At 35.6% G+C, this 22022-nt stretch overlaps 1 protein-coding gene across 1 annotated transcript in view; it reads right to left on the bottom strand.

Annotated features, from left to right (window-relative positions):
- Nucleotides 1-9577: 9577 nt before the first annotated feature.
- LOC139690741 (peptide transporter family 1-like) overlaps nucleotides 9578-22022 on the bottom strand; it is a 35374-nt gene continuing 22929 nt past the window's right edge. The window contains exons 2-15 of the mRNA XM_071588270.1: nucleotides 18684-18762; nucleotides 18217-18358; nucleotides 18029-18115; nucleotides 17615-17889; nucleotides 16114-16196; nucleotides 15859-16026; nucleotides 14553-14801; nucleotides 13597-13854; nucleotides 12855-12958; nucleotides 12608-12736; nucleotides 12074-12179; nucleotides 11865-11993; nucleotides 11670-11777; nucleotides 9578-10741 (exon numbers count right to left, since the gene is read on the bottom strand). Of these exons, the coding sequence (XP_071444371.1) occupies nucleotides 10538-10741; nucleotides 11670-11777; nucleotides 11865-11993; nucleotides 12074-12179; nucleotides 12608-12736; nucleotides 12855-12958; nucleotides 13597-13854; nucleotides 14553-14801; nucleotides 15859-16026; nucleotides 16114-16196; nucleotides 17615-17889; nucleotides 18029-18115; nucleotides 18217-18358; nucleotides 18684-18762 (2121 nt within the window). The 3' untranslated portion in view covers nucleotides 9578-10537. The remainder of the gene's footprint in view (nucleotides 10742-11669; nucleotides 11778-11864; nucleotides 11994-12073; nucleotides 12180-12607; nucleotides 12737-12854; nucleotides 12959-13596; nucleotides 13855-14552; nucleotides 14802-15858; nucleotides 16027-16113; nucleotides 16197-17614; nucleotides 17890-18028; nucleotides 18116-18216; nucleotides 18359-18683; nucleotides 18763-22022) is intronic.

Raw genomic sequence — 22022 nt, 5'->3', positions numbered from 1 at the left:
GAGTGTACTTGCATTTAGTCTGCTGATTGACAGAATTATGATGTTTGAATTAGATTTCTCCTCTTCGGAGGAAGCAATTGATTTCAAACCGTCCAAATCTAATTCCATCATTGTGCTTATCATCAGTATGTTTTCCTTTCTTTAACTAATTGCCCACGGCACTGTGTGTCGGTCTGGTTGTGCTTGTGCATTTACTCAATCTGATTTCCCGTGGAATTATGAACTGTGCATTTATCCGCATTTTCAATTTGCAAGCCTACCCAAAGAAGTGTATATATTCAGTTGAAGAACTGTACAATTTGTTAACTGACTAAATATTTTCTTGCACTCTTAGCGTGAATTATTTTTTATATTTTGTGCACTGCAATCGTATGTTTCGTTAAGGCCCGAAGTCATGTAAACATTGTCGGGGGAAAACTGACAAACTGATGAGCTGATTATTGGTGTGCTTTATTCTGATAATCAGGCCATTCACTTCTCAAAAAAATATTAAGCATTTTTTTAAAAGCTACATTATTCTGGTTTTCAGCTTTTGATATAGTATGGAAAGTATTTGGAAACAATGCTTTATCTATCTTCATTGATGCCTGCCTGATTGAAATTGTTAGCCAATAGATGAAACGTGCATGTGGTCAATGGTAAACATTGTTTGGAATGGTAATGTGATTTCAAGAACAAGCCGACTGTTCAGATTACTCCATGTGTGCCACATAGAGGAATATTTAACAAGTCATTAATGCTTCACGTGCTTGTGGAATTTCTACATTTTTTCTACCCTCACTCCAGGCTACCTGGGCTATTAAATTTGTACAGGTGAACTACTTTTCTCTTTTTGACTCTTTCTTTTGATAATATTTAAAGGTCAGCAGTGTGTTTTCCTTAGCTACACTTATTATGTAATAATCAGCCCTTAGTTTATGGTAATGATGGTGGATAGGAACTCATTTCCATGCACTCTTTAGGAAACTTTAACTCTTTATAACTTTTCAATTGTATGCTGCAAACTAAAATCCTTGGCTAAAGATTGTGGTAATGTTCTCAAAGCTCTTGAATGCCATGTTGAAATGGGTCCGAGAGAAGTTAATAATCGTGGTCAATATAACAAATTCGTGGAATATTTAAGGAATTTAAATCCATAATTCAGCACGAATGGGGATTTTTTTGTGATCTGGATCATGAAATAAATTATTAAGGCCTGAAGAGTCTTGAAAGAAAGTCTCCAGGTATTTACTTCTGAATCACAGCAGTGGCAGCCAACCTTAGCTTGAATGTCTATCTAGTCATATATTCATCATGGAATATTAGAAGAGGGACTGTGAATACGCTCATTTAAAAAATAATTACTATCCCGTGGATTTCTTTAATTTCTAAAAAACATTTAATTTTACCAATATAGAAATAATAAAGGTGTCTTTGATTTTAGCTGTCCTATTTTGGTAATATTTTGTAGTTGTAAATACCACATATCTTTGTGCCTAATTTGGGGTTTGAAGCCATTAGAGTAACGGGAAAATTTCATGTGAATATACACGTAGTCCAAAAATGAAAGTACAGTAAACTCTCGGGTCGTCATTTTGTGGATTTTCTTAGCTGTTATTCTCTATTCACAAAACCTTGAAATTTTAATGTACAAGTTTGAAATACCTGGGATTTCTTAAAAGTTTTTAATTTAGCAAATTTAGAAGTTGTCAATAGTATTTAATTTTTAAATTCAAAAATTTTTGTGCTATTCGTACTTTCCCATTATTGATTCCCTCAGAACCATATTTTATTTTGTCTTGATCATATTTTCTGCGTATTTATTTTGGTTATTTGTGTTTTTCGATTATTCTTGCTTCATCGTGCATCCATTAACTCTCAAATTATCAAGAGTTTACTGTATAGAAAAACAGATTATGCCAAAGTCCTGCCAATACTAATTTCCTTTTAACTTGTGTGAAGCAGCTTAGTTACAATAATGCAGATACTCATTAGGACAATAACGTATTTAGTTTGCTTTAATTTATATCAGTAGGCAGTGAATGCACTTTCATGTGGCCCCACTTGGGACCCGACTTGTGTGTCAGGGCAACTTCATTTTTTAGTCTGCTCCACAGTTGATAGTGAAATGGATCAGAAGCACTGGGATCAAATATAGTTGATGTTGAAAATAGTATTTTATTTGCAGCCCTCGAATTCCGTCTAAATTGTATTTCAGAAAAACAATTGTTCATGTAACTCGATTAATGTGTGTGTGTTCACCCAGCATATTTTCTGAAAAGGTACATGGTAGTGGAAAATAATTCAGGAAATATCATGCTATATTTTCAAATATATTTGAGCATTATGTACCAAATAGGTATCATTTTCTGCATCATTTCTTGATAAAAGGTGTGGATTTTCAAAGCTGGGAAGGATTAAGGTATTATTTAATAATAATCTCTCTGGGATGTGTGTGTGTATGTGGAATGGTAGCCTAGTAGGCCTGTAGAGAGTGCTCATCTACGGGTTGTTGGTTCACATCCCAGGCAGGGTGCCCTTGCATTAGTCCACTGAAAAATCCAAGTGTAATTATAATTTATTGGATGCTACAACTCCTGAGGAAACCAAATGATGGCACTGGGAAAAAACTGGCCATTCGTTTTACCCTGAATGTGACAATTTCGCATCTTTAGTTTCAGTGTTTTTCTCTTTAAGGGTATAGTTCAGGATGTGCACTACTCTTGGCTATGAAAGCCAACCTCCCAAGTTTCATGGTGGGGTTTTTAGCAGAATATTTTTGGAAGCTAGTGCTAAAATAGCAAATGTGAGCGTTATTGTTATGTGAAGAAATAATGTATTGTTGCAGACAAATGCTTTGTCATGCTTTCAGAGTAGTTATCAGAGCATTAAGTTGGTTTACAAGGAGAAACTGACATATTTCTCAGTTTTCAGGATAAATATTTTAATTGCCGAAGTACTGATTTACCAGTTGAACACACTATGATGTAACATACGTTATTGGACTATGCTGAGTTCGTTATGAACCACAGGAGGGAACCTTTTAGTCGAGTTGATCAGCAAGCTTACCTTTTACTGAGTCCTTTACAACATGGGAAATTTCCACATTAACATGGTAATAAAAGGCAGGGTAATTCATGTCGCTATGTGGCTCACAGTTCATCAGGCAGATCGGATACCCAAAATATCTCAGCCTTGATTATGCCGAGGATGTTCAAAATTACCAGGAAGCAAACTTGGGCCCTTCAGCTGATAGATGAACTCTGTACCACTATGCTACCATGACTCTGCAAGTTTTGTCTTACATGCTGCAAAATGTGTAGCACACAAAGAATGCAATGAACAGCACAGTGCCTACCCTTTTCCTCCCTTATTTAAAAAAACATTTTATGGTTAGACCTATATTTATGTGCATTGTGCAACCTTACAGATATTTTTCTATGGTTGAATATTCTTTCCCAAAAGGATTTTACAAATCTAAGATCAGAGTCACAAGGTCTTTCAAAAATAAATTACCCTAATGATAGAAACTAAAAAATGCTGTGACTTGATAGAATTTGGGATCTAAATTCATTTCTAATTAATTATTATGCAAAATTCATTTAGGAAAGAATTTATGACCATTAAAATTTTTTAAGCTAGGGCACATATTTATTTTGATGTAATGTTAAGAAAGAGGCAGCTGTGTGTCTTTATCATTTGACATGAGATGATTTCTTCAGTTCTTGGTTGTCAAGTACCATTGAGTGAGATACAAACCCCCTTTTTGTTCACTTCAATTGATTGATGAGGTGAATAATTAGTGCAAGATGCTGACTCTTGTATTATTTCATTTGATCTCTTTCTTCATCGTCTTCTTCCCGTTGTAACACCTTGTCAGATGTCTTCTATCCCAGGTTTTCACAATGAGCTCTCCTGTCAAAGTTTTTATTTCATGGAATTTCACAGGTATCATGAAGTGCTAGTGGTGCTGTATTTGAAGTAGGTTTCACAATCAATCTTTTTATTGTGTGCAGAAATATAAATGCACCAAGGAAACTTAGAAATATATCATGAATATTTTATTCATATATGTTATGGAGAGAAAATCCTTGATGTCTGTATGAGTAATAGCTTGTACATAATTATCATTAGTGTAATTTCTTTGAAAATCACTTCCATGATAAACAATACAAACCTACTATTTGCCAAGGCTATGGAACTTACTGAACTGACTTGATCAATGTCTTGGGCTAAAATGTTATGGCTGGTTCTTTGAATTGCATTTCTGATGAAAGAGATCTCAAGTATAGAGGGAAACCAGGTGATAATTAAACTTTGAGAGACAATTACGTACAATTCTTAGTAAGCTGGGAGCTAATAAGGTATCACAATTGATTTAAAAATTTGAGTGGTAAATTCTGAGCAGGGGCATTGCATTAAAAGGTGGTGTGGATAAAGTCTCAGCTAACAGAGCTTGTTCTTCTTTGCCATAATTTCTGCTGCCTTCTATCAATTTGTTTGCATGCCCTACTAACAATTGCCAAAATCAATTTGGGCAAGAATTTTGGTATTTTTTTAATGATTTTCCTATCCCATTCTATTCATCCACTCAAATGCCTCTTTTGCAGTTCTGACCTTTGGAATATTGGTACTACCTCACTTTTTGTTGAGATAGCAATATCACTGACAGTGATTAAAGTAGCCAATTATGCTCAAGAGTGAAGATGGTGTTGGTCATTGACACTTGTTAATCATGCTTCCTCAACATATTCTATCAGGTCAGAAAAATGCTTTTTTGAGAGGAACATGCCGGGTGATCTAAAAATCATAGCCTGGAAACCACAGCATAGGAATAGATGCTCCTCGAGGACACCCCCTTTTTTTAAAAGTGTGGTATGTTATCACTATTATTAATAAACTGTTATCAACTTTTAACGTGGATGCCATTATGTGTGTATGTGTCCATGCCCTCAATGATGATGTCCCTCTGAGGTTGAATCATCTCTGCCCACTGTGTGGGCAGGGCATCATCATGAGGAGTCTTGAACCCTGAAGGCTTTGGGCCCATGATGGGCTTTCATAAAATAACAGCTATCAGGCTTAAAAGTGAGCATGCGTTCCTGATGGAAACCTTTCCAAAGTAATAGGTTAGCATTAAAAGTGAAATCCACCATTGCCTACTGAAATTTTGTACTTAGATGTGATGGTGGTAAATTGATTATGTGATAATACCAAAAAAAAGAGATTGTTTGTTATAGAGCTTATCATTTACGTTTCATCAATTGGTTGATATTTGAGTATGGTACGTACTGGCATTGGTTTTATTGGCTGAATATGATATTAAGTTTAATGGAATCAACAAGATGGTTCAATTCAAGATGTTTTCTTACAATAGATGAATTTCACTTGGCTTACCTTATGAAAGGGTATATTATCCTTGCTATTTGTCCTGACACATTACTTACATGCCCTTATATTGCTCCATAATGTTGTTCCGTGTCAAATTTGTTTGTTTTGTAATATCAATCGATGGAACCAGAATTATCGTTTCCAAAAGTTCAAAAATGTAGAGATAATATTTTTGGTCATTTTTCCATGCCTTAATATGAAAAGTATTAACCTTTTATGTTGTATACACTGAATTGCTTCAATTTTATAGTTAACTGAATTAGTTTTTCTTTTTTTTTTTTGAGTCCAATGGTTGCATGTTAAGTCACCGAATAACAGGGTATGACTTAAAACAGAGTTATATTTGCACTTATATATGCTATACCTATGTATTTTCTTTTCATAAACATATATTTTTTGTTGCCTGGTAGTTATGATTAGATGTGGATTCATTTTTTCAATATTGTTTACCATGTATACCAAGGATCCAAGCAAGTTACCCATGTAATAAAGAGTTAAGGTTATTTTATCTCTAAGGTTTTTACTTTGTTTTCAGTGCCATACAACTATGTATTTCAGGTGTCAGTTCAGCGCACAGGATGCCAATTTCAATTTAGGTCTTACTAGACAAAAATGAAAGACTAAAGACGGGCTTGAGTTAATGCAGGGGCTAAGGTACTGGCTTCCCATGCTGAGGGTTTGGGTTCAAACACTGGTGGTGTTTTGATCCCTGCTTGGACAGCATGACTGCATTCATGGTGTTAATACAATATAATGTATCTGTATCACGCATGGTAATTTGAGATATTGCAAAAATAACTTATTTGCCAGACAGACCCTTTCTTTGGAAGATATTCTGTTCTGGCATCCATGGTTCAGCCGCTCTTACATAGCCGAAAGATAATCTTGTTTTGTCAATGAGTAAAAGATATTTTCATATTCAAGACCAGTCTAAAAAGAAGCTGACATTGAATTTTTCTGCACACTGCTATGAAGGTAGGGTGGCAACACTTAACACATTGGAGAGGAGTACCTTCATGTGCAGGGCTGCATTTTTTCATGAACGTTGTGTCAATCAGTGTTTTTTAGTCATTGCATGAGCTCCTGTCAGATTTCCCATCTGTTTGAGATGACAGAATGCATGGAGTAGAGTAGTTAATTCAATTTCTTTCAGAAGCTTGGTGCTTCCTAGGTCAGAACTATTCATAAAATCTGAAGCAAGAACAAAATCAACTCCCATATTGATGTTTCAGAGGGCATGTACAAGACATGTCTTGTAGGAGACTGTTAACACTGATTTTCAGTTTCTTAACTTGTGATAACGGGATGAGTCATTGGTGTACAGGTACAACGTGGAAACAGACATCAGCGTCATCTCAGTCAAAGCATTTTCTTGTCCCCAAGGCCCAAAAAAAGCATGGCAGGTGCAGAAGAAAATGAAGGTGATGCTGTCTGCTTTAACAACCGTGGCATTGTTAATCACGAATATGTACTGGAAGAACAAGCTGAAAATAGTAAGGTAGAGGAGTTCTCCAAAGTCATGTGATGCTGTTTGGCACAAAATACCAATGGTCAAGAAGTTCAGAAATCAGCAGTTGCATCATGACAGCTCTCTGGCTCATGGTAGAGAAGTTTCTTCCTATCCATGTGTGTTTCTGTTCCATAACTATTATTTATGCTGAAGACTGAATCTTTACATTGTAGATCATATCTACACTTCATCGTATCGTTCCTGCTATTAATTGACCCGCCTTAAGAAGTATGCATATACCGTGAGTTTTAGGGCATTTTGACTGTAACTCATTGTCGTCTTTTATCTTCTGATCTTCCCCTCATTTGGATTGAGAGGCATTGTCTATATTTTCTGGGTCTGCTAGTATGAGAAACAATGTATTTCATGATACAACCATTGCAGCAAGGGTTGAGATAATGGATAAGCCCAATTCAGTACTCCTTGCTCCCTTTGGTTTGCGAGCTGAAGAGGTACCTGCAATAGTGTGTGGAAAAATCTGTCAACAAATGCAGTCTTCTAATAAAGACCACCCACTTGAAGGTACCACACATACAGTCATCTAGTAAAGACCGCCCACTTGGGCACCAGACTTGGAGGGAATAATGATATCGTTAAAGCAGTTTGTCATACTTCATGTACTTTGGGAAATAATGTGAAGAAATTAAGTTCTGAAGCCTGAGAGCATTCCATTCTACCTCGTCGGTTGATCTCTACCACAACTGTGAGGAATTTATTGTCAATATAAATTTCAAGGAAAGTGAGTAATGCATTAGCGTTTCTTGGGTGTAATATTGTGAATGATTTGAAGGTAGACTAATGTATATGGACCAAAAAAGACAATGTCAAAGCGTAGAATATTATTTTCAACTGCTTCAGTCAATGTCTGCAACAAGTACACAGTAGGGACTATGGATGGATCGTATTAGAAGATTATGATGTCATTAATTCAAGCTACGAGGAATCAATATGGCATACATTTTATTTAATGTCATATGATTTTTCTTTTTTGCAGACATTTCTAATATTAGTACATTAAATAATAAAATATTTAATGACTGAAAATTTAATTATTTGCTTTATCAATGCCCTGGAAAAAAATGTACTAAATAAGGAAGTATTGGTAGAACAAGTAATATTTTTGGGAAGGGAATTGATGACGGATACATAAAGTAAAGACTTAAGAAAACATTATCAAAGACTTTAATTTGGAGCAAAGGGGTGCTTGGTTCATAAACAAGGTTTTTGAGGGGAAAGGATGTGCATGGATTGGAAGCTTCTGAGAAGTAAGTGCTGGGAAGAAAATAATTGGACTGAGTGGAACACAAATGGTGAAATTTAAAATGTGGGAGAAGAGAGGAGCTAGGTTAAATTAAAAAAAATAAGCAGAAGGAGTGAGTGGAGGAGATAATGTGGTGTAGCAAGATTTAAGGCCAAAAAGGTATCGTCTAGCTTTTTGCACGACTCAAAGACAGGTAGTTAGGATGAAGAATCAAATAAGAAGAGAGTGCAGGGCAAAAGGGAAGAGGTCCATCAGAACTTAGAACATGATCAGTTGTTAGAGACTCTCCAAAACCCACCTAATTGGTAGATTAGCTTCAAAATGATTGCATTGATGTCTCTAAAGTTGATTTTCTACTCCAGGAGGTTGCAACTTCTTACTTAAAAACCTGAAATTACTTTTGTTACTTCAGCTCATGTCTTAAATCAATCCTGTTTTTTTGTTATTTAGCTCATGTCTTCGTTGTTCCTAGTCATTCAATTATCTCATATAGAGTGCAGTAATGATCTTGGAAGACATTTTGGAGCGACGCTAGCTGACAGCAAGGCTGTGTTTCATCCTACTTTTAGTATTTTGAGTTCATTGTTTGTTCTTGATAACACTAAAAACCTTGTCAGTATTATACCCCCAAGACTTGGGGCACTCGTTTTCCTGCTTTCATTCCTTGTCCAGATTGGTACAAACAGCACAGATTTAAGGCTAATTCCAGGACTTACTTTTGGGAAATGTTTGAGAAAAACTCAAGAAACCACAGTGAAAAATAATGAGTTCTGATAGAAGAGGAGGAATTGAGCATTTTTCTTTTCCTTTCTCCCTCAGCTGAAAAATAGATTGACAACTTTAAAAGGAAATGGGAGGAGTCTATTTTTGGAGGATGGTGATATGAAGTTGTTAGTGGAGGTTAACCCAATGAAGTAGCTTTGAAATGCTTTGCTGCATTGTAATGCTCATTAGCGGATGTCTTCATTAAAGTTACCGCTATTTCTTTGGATGTAGCTAGTGTTTGTAGCACCCAGGGAAATGACAAGAGTTTGCTGCCTATCCCCCTCTCCATATCCATTTTACCCATTTTGGGTAACCAACGTGTAACACTGAAACAGATGAAAAGGGCTGCTGCTTCAATCAAATTATATAATTATAAAGTGGCCAACTTCAGTTACGCTGAACTTTGGTTTAATGAACTCTCCACTTCCAATTGATATACTGTAAAATTGGAGACAATGTCTCACTCAGAGAAACAAATCAAAGAGTGATCCCAGCTGTGCTGCTAATCGCTGTTATGCACTTGCACCTCATGGATATCACAAGTATGAATATAAGATAAACCACAAATTCAATTGAACTTGTTTTCTTACTTAATACATACTCTTAAAAGTAACTGATCTAGCATACAGGTATGATGAAAATGTAATGAATAATTTTGTTTTTTATAACTGCAATTTTTTTATTCATTTACAGTAAAACCTTAATTTTATATCCCAAGAATTTATGCTTTCCCATAATTTACAACATTTTTTCAGGCCCTTAGATGTTTTCTGTCCTTTTGATGGGATCTTATCCTACTATTTACACTTGAATATTGATGTGTCACGTAATATACAAGTATTGACAAGAAGTAAGACGGTGGTTAGAGCATTTTATTCATAGCAAATGGCTAATGAGACTTTATATGGGCAATACATAGTTTAACGTGAACAATGAATGTTGGTTTATTTGATTTCTTAAAAAACATTTATTTGTTAAATGATAGTATGGTATGAATATGATTTTGCTTCCAGTTCCTGCAATTTATGCTTTCCCTCAATTTACACTCCCATGATTTATACTTTTTCTTTTGTCCCCTTTTGAAGTGTGAAAGATGTGGGAAAATTCCATATTTTCATAAAAGTATGGGATTTTAGTAGGTCATTGCATTGTGCAAAAAATGCTATGATTATCCCTTTGCCATGCTAAAAAATACACAATTAAAATATTGATCCAAATGAGTATCATTTGTGACAAAATTCTTATAAGTACATGATTATCATGAGATTTGCGTCGTTTTTGTGGTGGAGCAATATGTCCTTTGAAATGGATCACCCAAACCACATAAAATAACTTAAAATGTTTATAAATAAGTACACTTTTCGATTTTTTTTGGAGACTTGCCTTGTTCTTTTTTGTCTAGTTCATTTCACAAAGAACAAACTTACGAAATTCTTGCCAGGGTTCATTTGTATTTTTTGTGATCAGATGATTCTTCTGCTACCAGCTTTTTGTTTTGATTTTCAAGAGGGAGGATGCTCAGGTTGGTCATTCTTCTTGAGCAAGCCTGTGGCTTCAGAGCCCTCTCATTTAATACTTCAGTGCCTCCATATCCTAACTTACTTTGATTTGTGATCACTGGGGGATTTTGTCTAAGTTGGACTTTCGAAAGCATCGTTCACCCTTCCATTGCTTGCCTCTGCTTCTTTTTTCGATCTTCTCCTTTCTGAGATCTCAACATCTGAGGGAGATTCCTCTGCTTGGCCTACTTCCACATACTGATAGTTTCTTGACATGAAGAGGAATAGGAGCATCACTCCCACTAGAAGTCCAGCAAAAAGGTAAAATTCTCCCGTCTGAAAATACATCAGAAGTTAAGGGTGCATGTTAAATTTTTCATTATTTTGCTGTCGAGTAAGCAATAGTTTTTTGATAAGTATTTAACATTTTTGCGCATCAATTTTTAAATTAGGACTTGCCAGCTAGGCTCATTTAAAGCTACAGTGAGGCATGACATTGTTTTGATTATTTAAAGCTACATTTCACTTATCCTTTTATTTTTGGTGGTGATAAAAAGTCTTCCTTTCAAGATTTTTATTCTTGGCTTATCTCAAGTACATTTAAAAATAGTTTTAAATGGGTGCATGAATTAACTGAGTTGGTATTTATGGAATCTGCTAGGTATATACTCAAGAGATCACAGTCCATCCCAAAGGTTTGTGGTTCCAGTGGTAGATTGGCATATGAGCATTGATCTTTTTCAATATTTATTATTGATAAACTTTTAATAAAATGCATTTCCACAGAAAAACTTTTGATAAATTTTAGGGGAGATCAATTCACAGTTTTAAGTTTTCTCTTTAAGCTAGCTTATAATGAATGGACATTACAGATACCTATGTGTTTTATCTGCCATTAGGTAATCATGAAGTGTTAGTCATTTGAAAAACAATACTGCTTTAATTTAGGAAATTAATTCAGTGATTTGAATTAAACGTGAGTAGGCAATTAATGAAGTTAAAAATTGTGTTCATTATAACTATCTCTCCAACCAAATGACTGTTATGGAATGTTTGACTTATTGAAAAGCTTTACTTTCCATTCAGGGGTGAGAAAATACCTCTGTTTTATAAATAAAGTGGGTAATTAGGTGGTGTTCTGCATTGATTGCATTAAGATAACGCCCTATAATCCAAGTGCAGTTATACAATTCAAATCAAAGACTGTCCATCCTTGAATACTGAACTGTATAAATGGAAGTGAATCTGCATTGTAAGTTCTTACCTGACTTTGGACAAACTTGGCCTCTGCTATGATAACGACAATGAGGTTTCCAAAGGCGACAGTGAGAAGCCAAACAGCCTGCATAAGAGACTTCATGCTGGCAGGAGCCTATGGAGATGAAGCATTGTCATTAAAATAAACTGTAAAGTCTTATGAGTGTTTGTTAAGTAATCTTGAAATAGGATTTTTTCTTACTTGAGTGAAGGAGAATTCAAGGCCAGTGATTGAAAACATGACTTCTCCTGCGGTCATTACAATGTACTGTGGCATTTGCCACATCATGTGGACTGAATTGGATGGTGTCACCTCAATTAATTGGCTCTCCTGGAGAGGATCATTCAAAAATGTATGAAGAAAATGAATGCTGGTAAATGCCATTCTCTCTACTGCAATTTCATACTTACAAAGTCTTTTGGGCCTCTTTGAATAACTAAAACTGTGTAAACACCTCCAGATTCAAGATTTAATTCTCTTATAGGTGTACTTTCATCCCCAAATGTTAGTTCATAGCTGGAATAGTAATTTTAAGAAGATTTAGATACCTGGGAAATATAACATCATTGTGTCTTGCTTGAAATATTTCCCATCATTTACATTAATTATTGAAGATAAGCAATATATTGGTCATCTCTACATCATATTTAATTGGTTGCCATTGAAAGATTTCAAAAATGTAAGTGAATGCCAAATGTCATGGAGAAACTCAGCAGAACATTTGTAACCAGACACAACATTAGATAAGGGACCTGAGGCAGCGATTGCATTACAACCATACCACAGAAGAATCTGTAACTAATGAAATTCAAACCCGAAGTCTCAGCATTGGGAGCCAGTATGCATGCAGCACAGCCCAGATACAATGGGGAAATGCAACAATAGGAATTAATAATTGATGGTGGATAGGTTGGAAATGGATACTGCAACAATTGCATCATTACCTTATTCCGGGGCTTATTGTTGTGTACGCTGTAGCATTAACTCTTCCCAAGGTATTCAGGGTGTCCGTGTTGCCCAGATGTGATTTTAAAGTGAATTGTCCACTATTTTCACTTAAATGGCTGATTATTCTGTAAATGATGAAGTCATTTCATTAACTGGTACATCCTCTTTGACTCTCATATCTACCCTATCTTTTAATTAGAGAATGGTTGTGAATTCAATTGGAATGTTATATTTCAAATGAACCTTAGTTTTGGGAAACCAGTGTGAGCCCTCTCCACATTATCTGGAGCAAATGGTCCCTCCAGACTAAGACTGCCATTACTGCTACTGATGAGATATGATAGTGCCTAGAAAGTATTGTACCAAGAGAAATGAATGAGCCATTGCCCACTAATAGCATCTATAGTGTTGCCTTTATTCAAGTTTAAATTTTTTGAGAAATTTATCAATGACCTATTAGAGACAGTGTTTAAAGCTTCATTCAACCCACAGTCAATTACTTAATATGAAGAGCAATTTTGCATGTGAAACATCTAACCCACTTCAAGTTGGTAGACTGCACTTTGCATGCTGCAGAGGTGAATCATACATTACAGGAGAACACCCAAATATTATAAGAATCAACATTGTGAATTTAAAGAATCAAATTGAAATTGTGTCCACACTATCATCTTTTGTAATGAATACCATTTTTTTCAAGGGTTATTAAAAAATGTGGGTATGGGTGATGTTGGTAATGCAAAATATTTTATGGGGTATTTTAAGGCTGAAATATTTTTATATTTGTTGCGAGTGAAATAATAAGAATTTTAATAAGGAAATGAAAGACCAAATAAAAATATGAGGGTGGTCGGAAAAGTTTCCGACCTCAGAAATTTCAGAAAAAATGTCTTGCATCTTGGTTAGGTCGTAAACTTTTCAGACCACACATGTATGTACTACTTTTCAATGCCAATTTAAAAGAGATAAAGAGATGATTCCATACCTCTCCACCTGGAATCTTCAAATCCTTTTGTAATTCTTTCACTTGAGCATCAGAGCATGAGCTGCCTGCAGTAATCTTTAGCCTGGCTTCTGGATATTCACTCAAATTAATTTCCTTTACAGTCCAAGATTCTAATGCAGCAATGTTGATTGGCCCTTCATATTCATTTATATTTGAATTTATTACCACTGGACACTTAATACCATTGAAAATTCTCAACTGTCCTTGTTCAGGTGATGGTATTATGGGGTTGGTAGCCTGAAATGTATCCATATAATAAGAAAAATATAGAATTTGAAATAGAGTATTAGAAATCTCTATTAATGATGAAGAGTGGATGCATGTATGCCTGTACTTAATTGTGCATCAGGAATGTAATGCTAATTATAATGGGACAGATGGGTACTATGGTAAATCTCTACCAAAGGAGGTAGATTAAATTATCTGCAATTTATAGCAAATATATCTCTCCAATGTAAAATAATATGATGACTGACTAATTATAACAATTCTCCTCAATCTGCACTTATTTAATTGAAATATAACAATAAATACAACTTAATAAATGTATATTTAAATAGAGGAAAAGAAGAGTTATTTGTCATATATCATGTTCCAATTACAAAAGGCTGAAACGTTAAAATGAAATGATATAACTGACTAATTTTGTATGAATGATGTTATTTCCATGATGGTTGAATTTCCTATCTGCTTTTTGATCAGATCTCTGCCAATATTCAGCCAATGGATCAACTGGCACAAATTAATCCCAAGCAATAATTTTGATAATTTAATCATAATATTTGGTTTATTTGCCATATGAGTTTTTTTATGGGAGTGGCATTTGATTTTATCATGAAGCTGTACATTTTTTCCATAGTTTCTTAAGTGAGGAAAAAGCTAAAATGCTGCTCATCCCATTTTGACGAATAGTATTATAATCTATTCAATCATACCTCCAGCTGATACTCCACAATTGCAGAGAGCACAAACGCCAAGGCAGCCAGGCATCCCCCAACGAATATTCTTGGAATTGATTTCTTGAGGAGGTTACACTTGGCACAGAGGGGATAGAGGATGGATTCAAAGATAGGGATAAAGGCAAGGATCAGCAGTGGATTCACAACCTGCATTTGGTCGGGTTTCAGAATAAAAGAGCCGATCCTCCCATTCATTCGCGAGGATTGGAATGTCCATCTTGAGCCCTGTAGACAATTGAGTGGAGAAAATCAGATGCAGACCAAATATTGAAAAGGTAAGTGGTGGCTGTACAAATTATTAATTAATATTTCAAGCATTCATTCTTTTGGTATTTTTGGGGGAATGGTAAATATCATTAAGTATACAGTTCTTTCGTTTGGCCATAGGTAACTGCCCTCCCTTTAGCTAAGTAAAGGGTCCGCAGACCAAGAGTACAATTTTTAATTTATAGTGTTCATGGTTATTAGCATATTATGGCTATGTTGAAGGAATCCTATGGCATCTAACACATTTACATAATATTGGTTTTATTTTTAAATGTGACTCTGCCTTTGGTAAAGTTGAAATATGTTTATACATAATAATCAAAATACTATAAGTCCTCCTGATGTAGGTGATCATGTTGGTTATTTTTCATTGCTTAGCAACAATCATTTGCAAAGTTCTGGTATTGGTTTTAGTGACGAAGTCATTAAAAATGTGATTACAATAATGATAAGGATCCAGGTATAAATAATTAAATTTAATGTTTGAATGGGAAATTTTATGGAATAGGGAAAGGATAAAAAGAAAAGAAGGATAGGCATTAAGACGTGAAAGTTTAGAGTCACTGAGAAACTGAAGGAAGGAAAGGAATCTATTGTCAGAGTGCAAGAGGAAGCCTCGGTAGCTTAACTGACTAAAGCACTCGGCTGGACATTATGATTTTTACACTTTGAAATTTTGTATTTTAATGCTGTTACTGCTGTGGCATTTCCTTCATTTCTTCGAATTTAACAAGAGAAAGATTGAGAAATAGATCAATTCTGGGGTGGTGGTAGTGACCACACTTAGAACACCATGAAATATCTATTGCAGGCACACCACTGGGTGGTGAAATACATTTCAGGATACAACGCTGGGGAAAATTATCAAGCTGATTACATGAATCCTTATTTCAATTCTTAGTACTAGTTAATAGGATGTAAACATGGCACTCCTATAAAGATCAGTAAATGCGAACTTAAGGCATGGCTTTAGGTAGGCAAAACTGTTCTCAACAGTGAGACAGACGAAACTCACCTGCTGATCAAAGAGAGCCCAGAACATGGGAAGTGGAAGAAGCAACCAGGCAACTTTCAGGGCACCTTTTATATCATCAATTATTGTTTTATCATACCTATCAGATGCATGATCTAACCAGTGGTCCTTCTTGACTCCTTTGTTGGCTATTTTTTGACCAATAGCATGCTGCAAAAGTTTTTAGTGTCTTGATTAATTTTAATATTTGAAAACAATACTTAACTTTAACAAGTGCCACCCATTCAGGTTACTTACTTTCATCACTGAGAAAGTCTGTAAGACAATGTTTCCTTCAGGCTTTCTTATGCGATATGTAGACTTGCCACCCACAAAAATAACTGTTAAAAATGAATGAAGTCAAAATAATTGATACTTGAACATTTTAAAGTAATTTATGCAAGAACCATACATGACAAGATTTGTCTAACCTGAAATCTTTAATTTATCATGCAGTGTAAATTGTCTTACCCTTTCTACTAATATGCATCAGGTTTGCTGTTGAAATGGCTGTAGTGGCTGATTGTAAATGAAAAGTCATGCTAGAGGGCCTTAACTATAAATGTAAATAGTGTTGAATGTTAATAAGCAAGGAAAAGACTAGGAGTATGGTAGTAGGAAGCAAAGGTTTAAGGATTAGCATCACATTGGAGGGTGAGAAACTGACACAAGGAGAGAGCTTTAGGTATTCTGGATGTGTCATCACTGAAGACATGTCCTGTTCCAAGGAAATCAAGTCAAGAACAGCTGTGGCAAAGGAGGGATTTAATCAGAAGAAACTACCTTATGAACCTTTGAAAACAGAACTGAAAAAGAGATTGGCAAGTTACATCTGGAGTGTGACGTTGCATGGAGCTGAGACATGGCGTTTGCCGGAAATATGAAGTAAAAAGAATAAAATGTGGATCTGGAGAAGAATGAAGGAATTAGTTGGGAGGATAGAGTACAAATGAGGAGGTACTATGAAGGAATGGAAAAGAGAGACAATCAGTAAAGATAATCAAGGGAAGAAAGGCTAATTGGTCAGGGCATGGCATGAAGAAGGAGTGCCTGTTGAAGTCTGTGTTGGAGGGAATGATAGGAATGGAGGAAAAGATAAAGTGATGATGGACATGGTTAACATTGGGTGAAAGTATGAAGAAACTAAGGGAATGACTCAGGATAGGAAGACATGGAGGTCAACCATGAGAGAACCTGCCATGCGGTAGAACAACTGATGGTGATGATTTCTACTGACTGCAATACTATCTAAATCACATAAGTAAATCAATATATTCATAGCACAGCAGTACCCTTCCCCTTTTTCCAACCCCATTCTCTCCTCTTCCATGTCTCCTCCAACCTCCTTTCAACATCTCTCCCTCACAATCAATTATGATGTGTGTCTAATACTTCAATGACTATTAATATATAATGTCTATTTATATCACATGATGCTACAGTGATACAGAATGAGTTGCTAACTGAAACCAATAGCAAGTGCTACCCTTTTACATGTGAGTTTAGTCCTCTATACAATCTTTTGTGTTGTTGTCCCTGTACGTTTTGTTAAAGCCTACAAAAATGGGGAAATTTCTCAAGGGATGCTCAAATAGACATTGAATATCATTTATTTAATCTATAAGAGATGTAAAGTGAGATGTAGGACAGAAGAATTACTGAGTTTGTAGCATTAAAATTATGAAATCTGTGTCAAATTCAGTCTGCCTTGTGCTAATACTAAAGGAGCATAATGGTTGGGGCACATCCTGTTACTCACCAATTGACAAAATCATCAACAACGCTGGGATTCCAAATGCAAGGGGATAGCATGTTGATTTATTAAAGCACTGAATATCTTGACGAAAGACTGGAGTCACAAATGTTGTTATCAAACTCCCAGCATTAATTGCAAAGTAAAAAATTGAGAAAAACTGCTTTTGCTGCTTTTCTTGCTCTGGTAATGTGAACTGCTCGCCTCCAAATGCTGCAACACATGGTTTTATCCCACCAGTTCCAGCTGCAATCAGGACTAGCGCAATCATTGTTACTGGGCTACATGCAAATGAATAGAATTATTCACTATTATTTACATGATGATTTTTAGAATATAATTATACATTTTGTATTAGGTTATGTTAGTAAGTACATATAAATATGGAGTTAATAATGCTTTAATGTAAAAGAAACTCACATTGCCGAGCCTTCTAAAAATGGAGCAGATCCAACTGAAATTACTATATTTCCCATCGCATATAAGATGGATATATAAAAGATGGTCCTGAAAGAGCAATAGATATTTTTATATACATCACAATCAAAAAAAAGTTGACCTGACAATAAATCTATACTAACAGAGATTAAAGTTTATGGAATGCCCACCTGAACTTTCCTAGAAAACTGTCGGCTATCATAGCTCCAAAAATTGGAGTGAAATAACAAAGCATCACAAAAGTATGGAAAATAACTGTAGCAGTGTCATCTGTGAAGAGTAGCACATCTCGCAGGTAGAGAGATAAGATTGCTGGGAAAGATTGAGAAGAAATTTCAATTAGTTTATTTGTGGATACATTACAAGATTTCAACAAAAAAAAAGGCTTCATTTTGGAAAAGAGGAGCATGCTCTGCTTTTGGTGAAAAGGACTTGATTCTTGTATCATGAGCATTAATCGGGAATGTGTTTTACTAAGATCCCTATAGTTCCTTTTGTCAGGTTTGATAAAAGACCTCACATCTCAAAGTGTCATATTTGATGAACCAATGAATGAATTCCCGATTAAATAAAGAAAAATCACTTCTTAGGTACTCAGAAATGTGGCAACATTAATAAAACATTTTGGGGTACTTACTTCTCATTCCATAGAAAGAAAATCTCTCACAAAATTCATTGAGGACGATGAAGAAGACTGACTTAGGATATTTCATATTCTGAAATAAAAGGAAGCTTCCATTAGTATGTTTTATATTTTAGAAATAAATGGCTTTTTTAGTCAGAAATAGTACATTGAATACATTAATTGATTTAAAAATTAGTTGTTCATAGGTGAATATATTGCCCACTTAAAAATTTTAATCATAGCTCATTCCTTCATATCCTTGAATGCTGTTAATTCTATTTCAGGCAAACTCTGGTCTACAAAAATCTGTTTAAAAGAGGAGAAAAATGATGTTCTTTTGTAGCAGTTTTTCACAGATCTTAACATATTACAGATATAATCCTTATTTTGTCTACTATTATCTGTGGTTGAGTTCCTTTCATCAAAAATACAAACACTAAGGCCTTTTGAAAGGAAACTCAGATCTGTTTTCCCTTAATCCAGTTTTATGGCCAGATATTTGTGTATGAAATCCTTGTTTTTTTATTAGGTAGTTGTCATAAGTTTTTTATTTTCACTGATTATTTTTTAATGTGGGCTCTTTGCACAAGAATGTGTACATCTATGTTAATCTGTGCAGACTATAGTTTCTCGTAGAGCATATGCGACGCCTTACCCACTGAATGTTTTCTTCACCCACAAAATCACCTGGCGTCCATTGAAAGATAGCGTATGTTCAAATAATATCAAAGAAAGTGCTGATAACTTTAGAGCTGTTGCACACCCATGTGCCCACAAATATAAGATCGAATTAAAGAATAGTTAGTTCAATAGTTTCAGCCTCAACTTCGTGGAAGTTCATTTTAATAAATGAAAAAGAAACACTTTGTTCCAATCCACCACTTTATTACAGGTACGACTAGTTTCAACGCTACGGCGTCATCCTCAGGTACAAAGTTTAAAGTCACAATCATTGTATATATACCCTCTTCTGGAAAGGGTGGTACGAAAGAATGTGGGAGAGGGTAGGAAACACCAGGAAAAGCGTTAGTGAGTGGGGGGGATTGGAAGGTGGGTTAAGAAAGGGGAAAATTTCATTGGTCGGTATAATTTGAGTCAATGGCTAATGGGGATAAAGGTACGGGTTAGGAGTCAATGGGAGTTAGGGGGAAGGGGTTAGAGGTTCTGTTTTTCTGTTATTGCTAGGGAGGCTTCCAGGAGAGGTGATACGTTTTCAAACAGAATGTCATTGAGTAAAGGATGTTTCTTCATTGTTCTCCGGATCTCCAACTCTTCCTTCTTGTCCATCCTCCTCCCTTTTTCTTCACGATGTAGAATTTTGGGGATGAAATCACGTGTGATTTTCCTCCCACAGGTGTTTGGCAAAGTGGGATTGGGCTAGGTTACACTTCTTGTAGCACCTCTTGTGTTCCTCCGCTCTTGTCCGCACTGCTCGACCACTCTGTCCGATGTACCTCGCACTGCAATCCCTGCAAACCATTTCATATATCCCACTATTTTCCAGTGGCTCAACTTTATCTTTAGTTTTATTTATGAACATTTTTAGATTTTGTTTGTTATAGAAAGCAATTCTGAATTGTCTTTCGGGAACAATTTGCTAATTTTTTCGGACGGGACACCATAATAGGGCAATTTTACCCACTTAAGTTTTCCCTTAATAGTTATCCCTGAATTGTAAAGTAGCCGTTGGGCTCTTATGGAACGTTTCTTGCTGAGCATTTTGTCCACCATTTTTTCACTGTAGCCATTTGTAGTTGCTATAGATTTGATTGTCACCAATTCCTCGTTAAATTTTCCTATCGAGAGGGGAATATTAAGTAGTCTATTCAGTAGGAAGTGAAATGTGGATAACTTTTGGGATATATGATGGCGGGAGTCAGCAGGAATTACATGGTCTGTAGTGGTGGTTTTGCGATATAATTGAATCTCGCATCCTTTTTCCCTTTTAGTTACTGTAACATCAAGAAAACTTAGTTTTCCTTCATTTTCTTTTTCACACGTAAACTTGATATTATTACACTGAGAATTTAAAACTGACAAAAAACTGTGCAGTTGTCTTACAGTGCCAGTCCATATTGCAAAGATGTCATCCACGTAGCGGACCCAGAAGTAAATGTTTTTTGTGTTAACTGAACTATTCATAAACAATTTTTGTTCGAACTCGTCCATGAAAAGGTCGGCTAGGAGCGGTGACAAAGGTGACCCCATGGCTAAACCTTCTGTTTGTCTAAAATAATCACCATTAAATTTAAAATAGTTTTGCTCCACACACACTTTGGCAAGGGTCACTAGGTCACTGACGACGTTTGTGTCCGTCACTGTATTTGATAAAACTTTCTTTGCCACATTGACTGCTTCCATCGCCGGGATGTTGGTAAAGAGGTTCACCACATCAAAAGACACTAAAAAATATTTGGTGGTGGGGGGTTTTATTTTGGAAAGTTGCTCACAAAAAGCCACAGTATTCTTCACTCCATATCTTGGCTGGAAATTAGTCAACTCTCTAAATCAAATTATACCGACCAATGAAATTTTCCCCTTTCTTAACCCACCTTCCAATCCCCCCCACTCACTAACGCTTTTCCTGGTGTTTCCCACCCTCTCCCACATTCTTTCGTACCTACCCCCGTACTCCCCTCCCCGCCCCCTCTTCCCACAACTCCCCCACCCTTTCCAGAAGAGGGTATATATACAATGATTGTGACTTTAAACTTTGTACCTGAGGATGACGCCGTAGCGTCGAAACTAGTCGTACCTGTAATAAAGTGGTGGATTGGAACAAAGTGTTTCTTTTTCATTTATTAAAGAATAGTTTGTCAAGGCAAAGAAAGACCTTTCAAATATTATTGTTTTGTCTCTATGGATTTATTTCAAATATCACACACTTATTCCCATGTAATCTCTAAGATGGTAATTACATTGCAGAATACAATTCTAACATTGACACTCCCAAGAGTGTCATCACTACACATCATGTAGCTGTTAATTTGAGCAGTACTTTCCCTCATTTTTTTCAGTAACCTTAGTTTAGGAAGGAACTGCAAAACTAACCTGGTATAATGAATAAGTTAGCAGCTAATAAAGTTAAATTAGATACTCATGGAAAAACTCTTGGTTACCCAACCCTTCTGGCCGAGTTATTGCACTCATGATGGCAGAATTAAAACATATGTCTTTGTAAGCAGGAGATATAATTTCTTGTTTTCATGTATTTATACATGCCAACTTGTGCATCAGAAATTTAGGGGATACCTTTTAAACTGCTCAATTCACATCATAACTTTAAAAAGTGTGCTATTTATTTGGTTTTTAGGTGATCTCGAAGACCCTTCATACCGCAGAAACACCTCC

This window comes from Hetaerina americana, unplaced genomic scaffold, assembly GCF_022747635.1.
Source record: "Hetaerina americana unplaced genomic scaffold, ioHetAmer1.1.p SCAF_3, whole genome shotgun sequence".
NCBI lineage: Eukaryota > Metazoa > Arthropoda > Insecta > Odonata > Calopterygidae > Hetaerina > Hetaerina americana.
The sequence above is the reverse complement of the archived record's forward strand: the minus strand, read 5'-3'. Positions and strand labels throughout refer to the sequence as shown.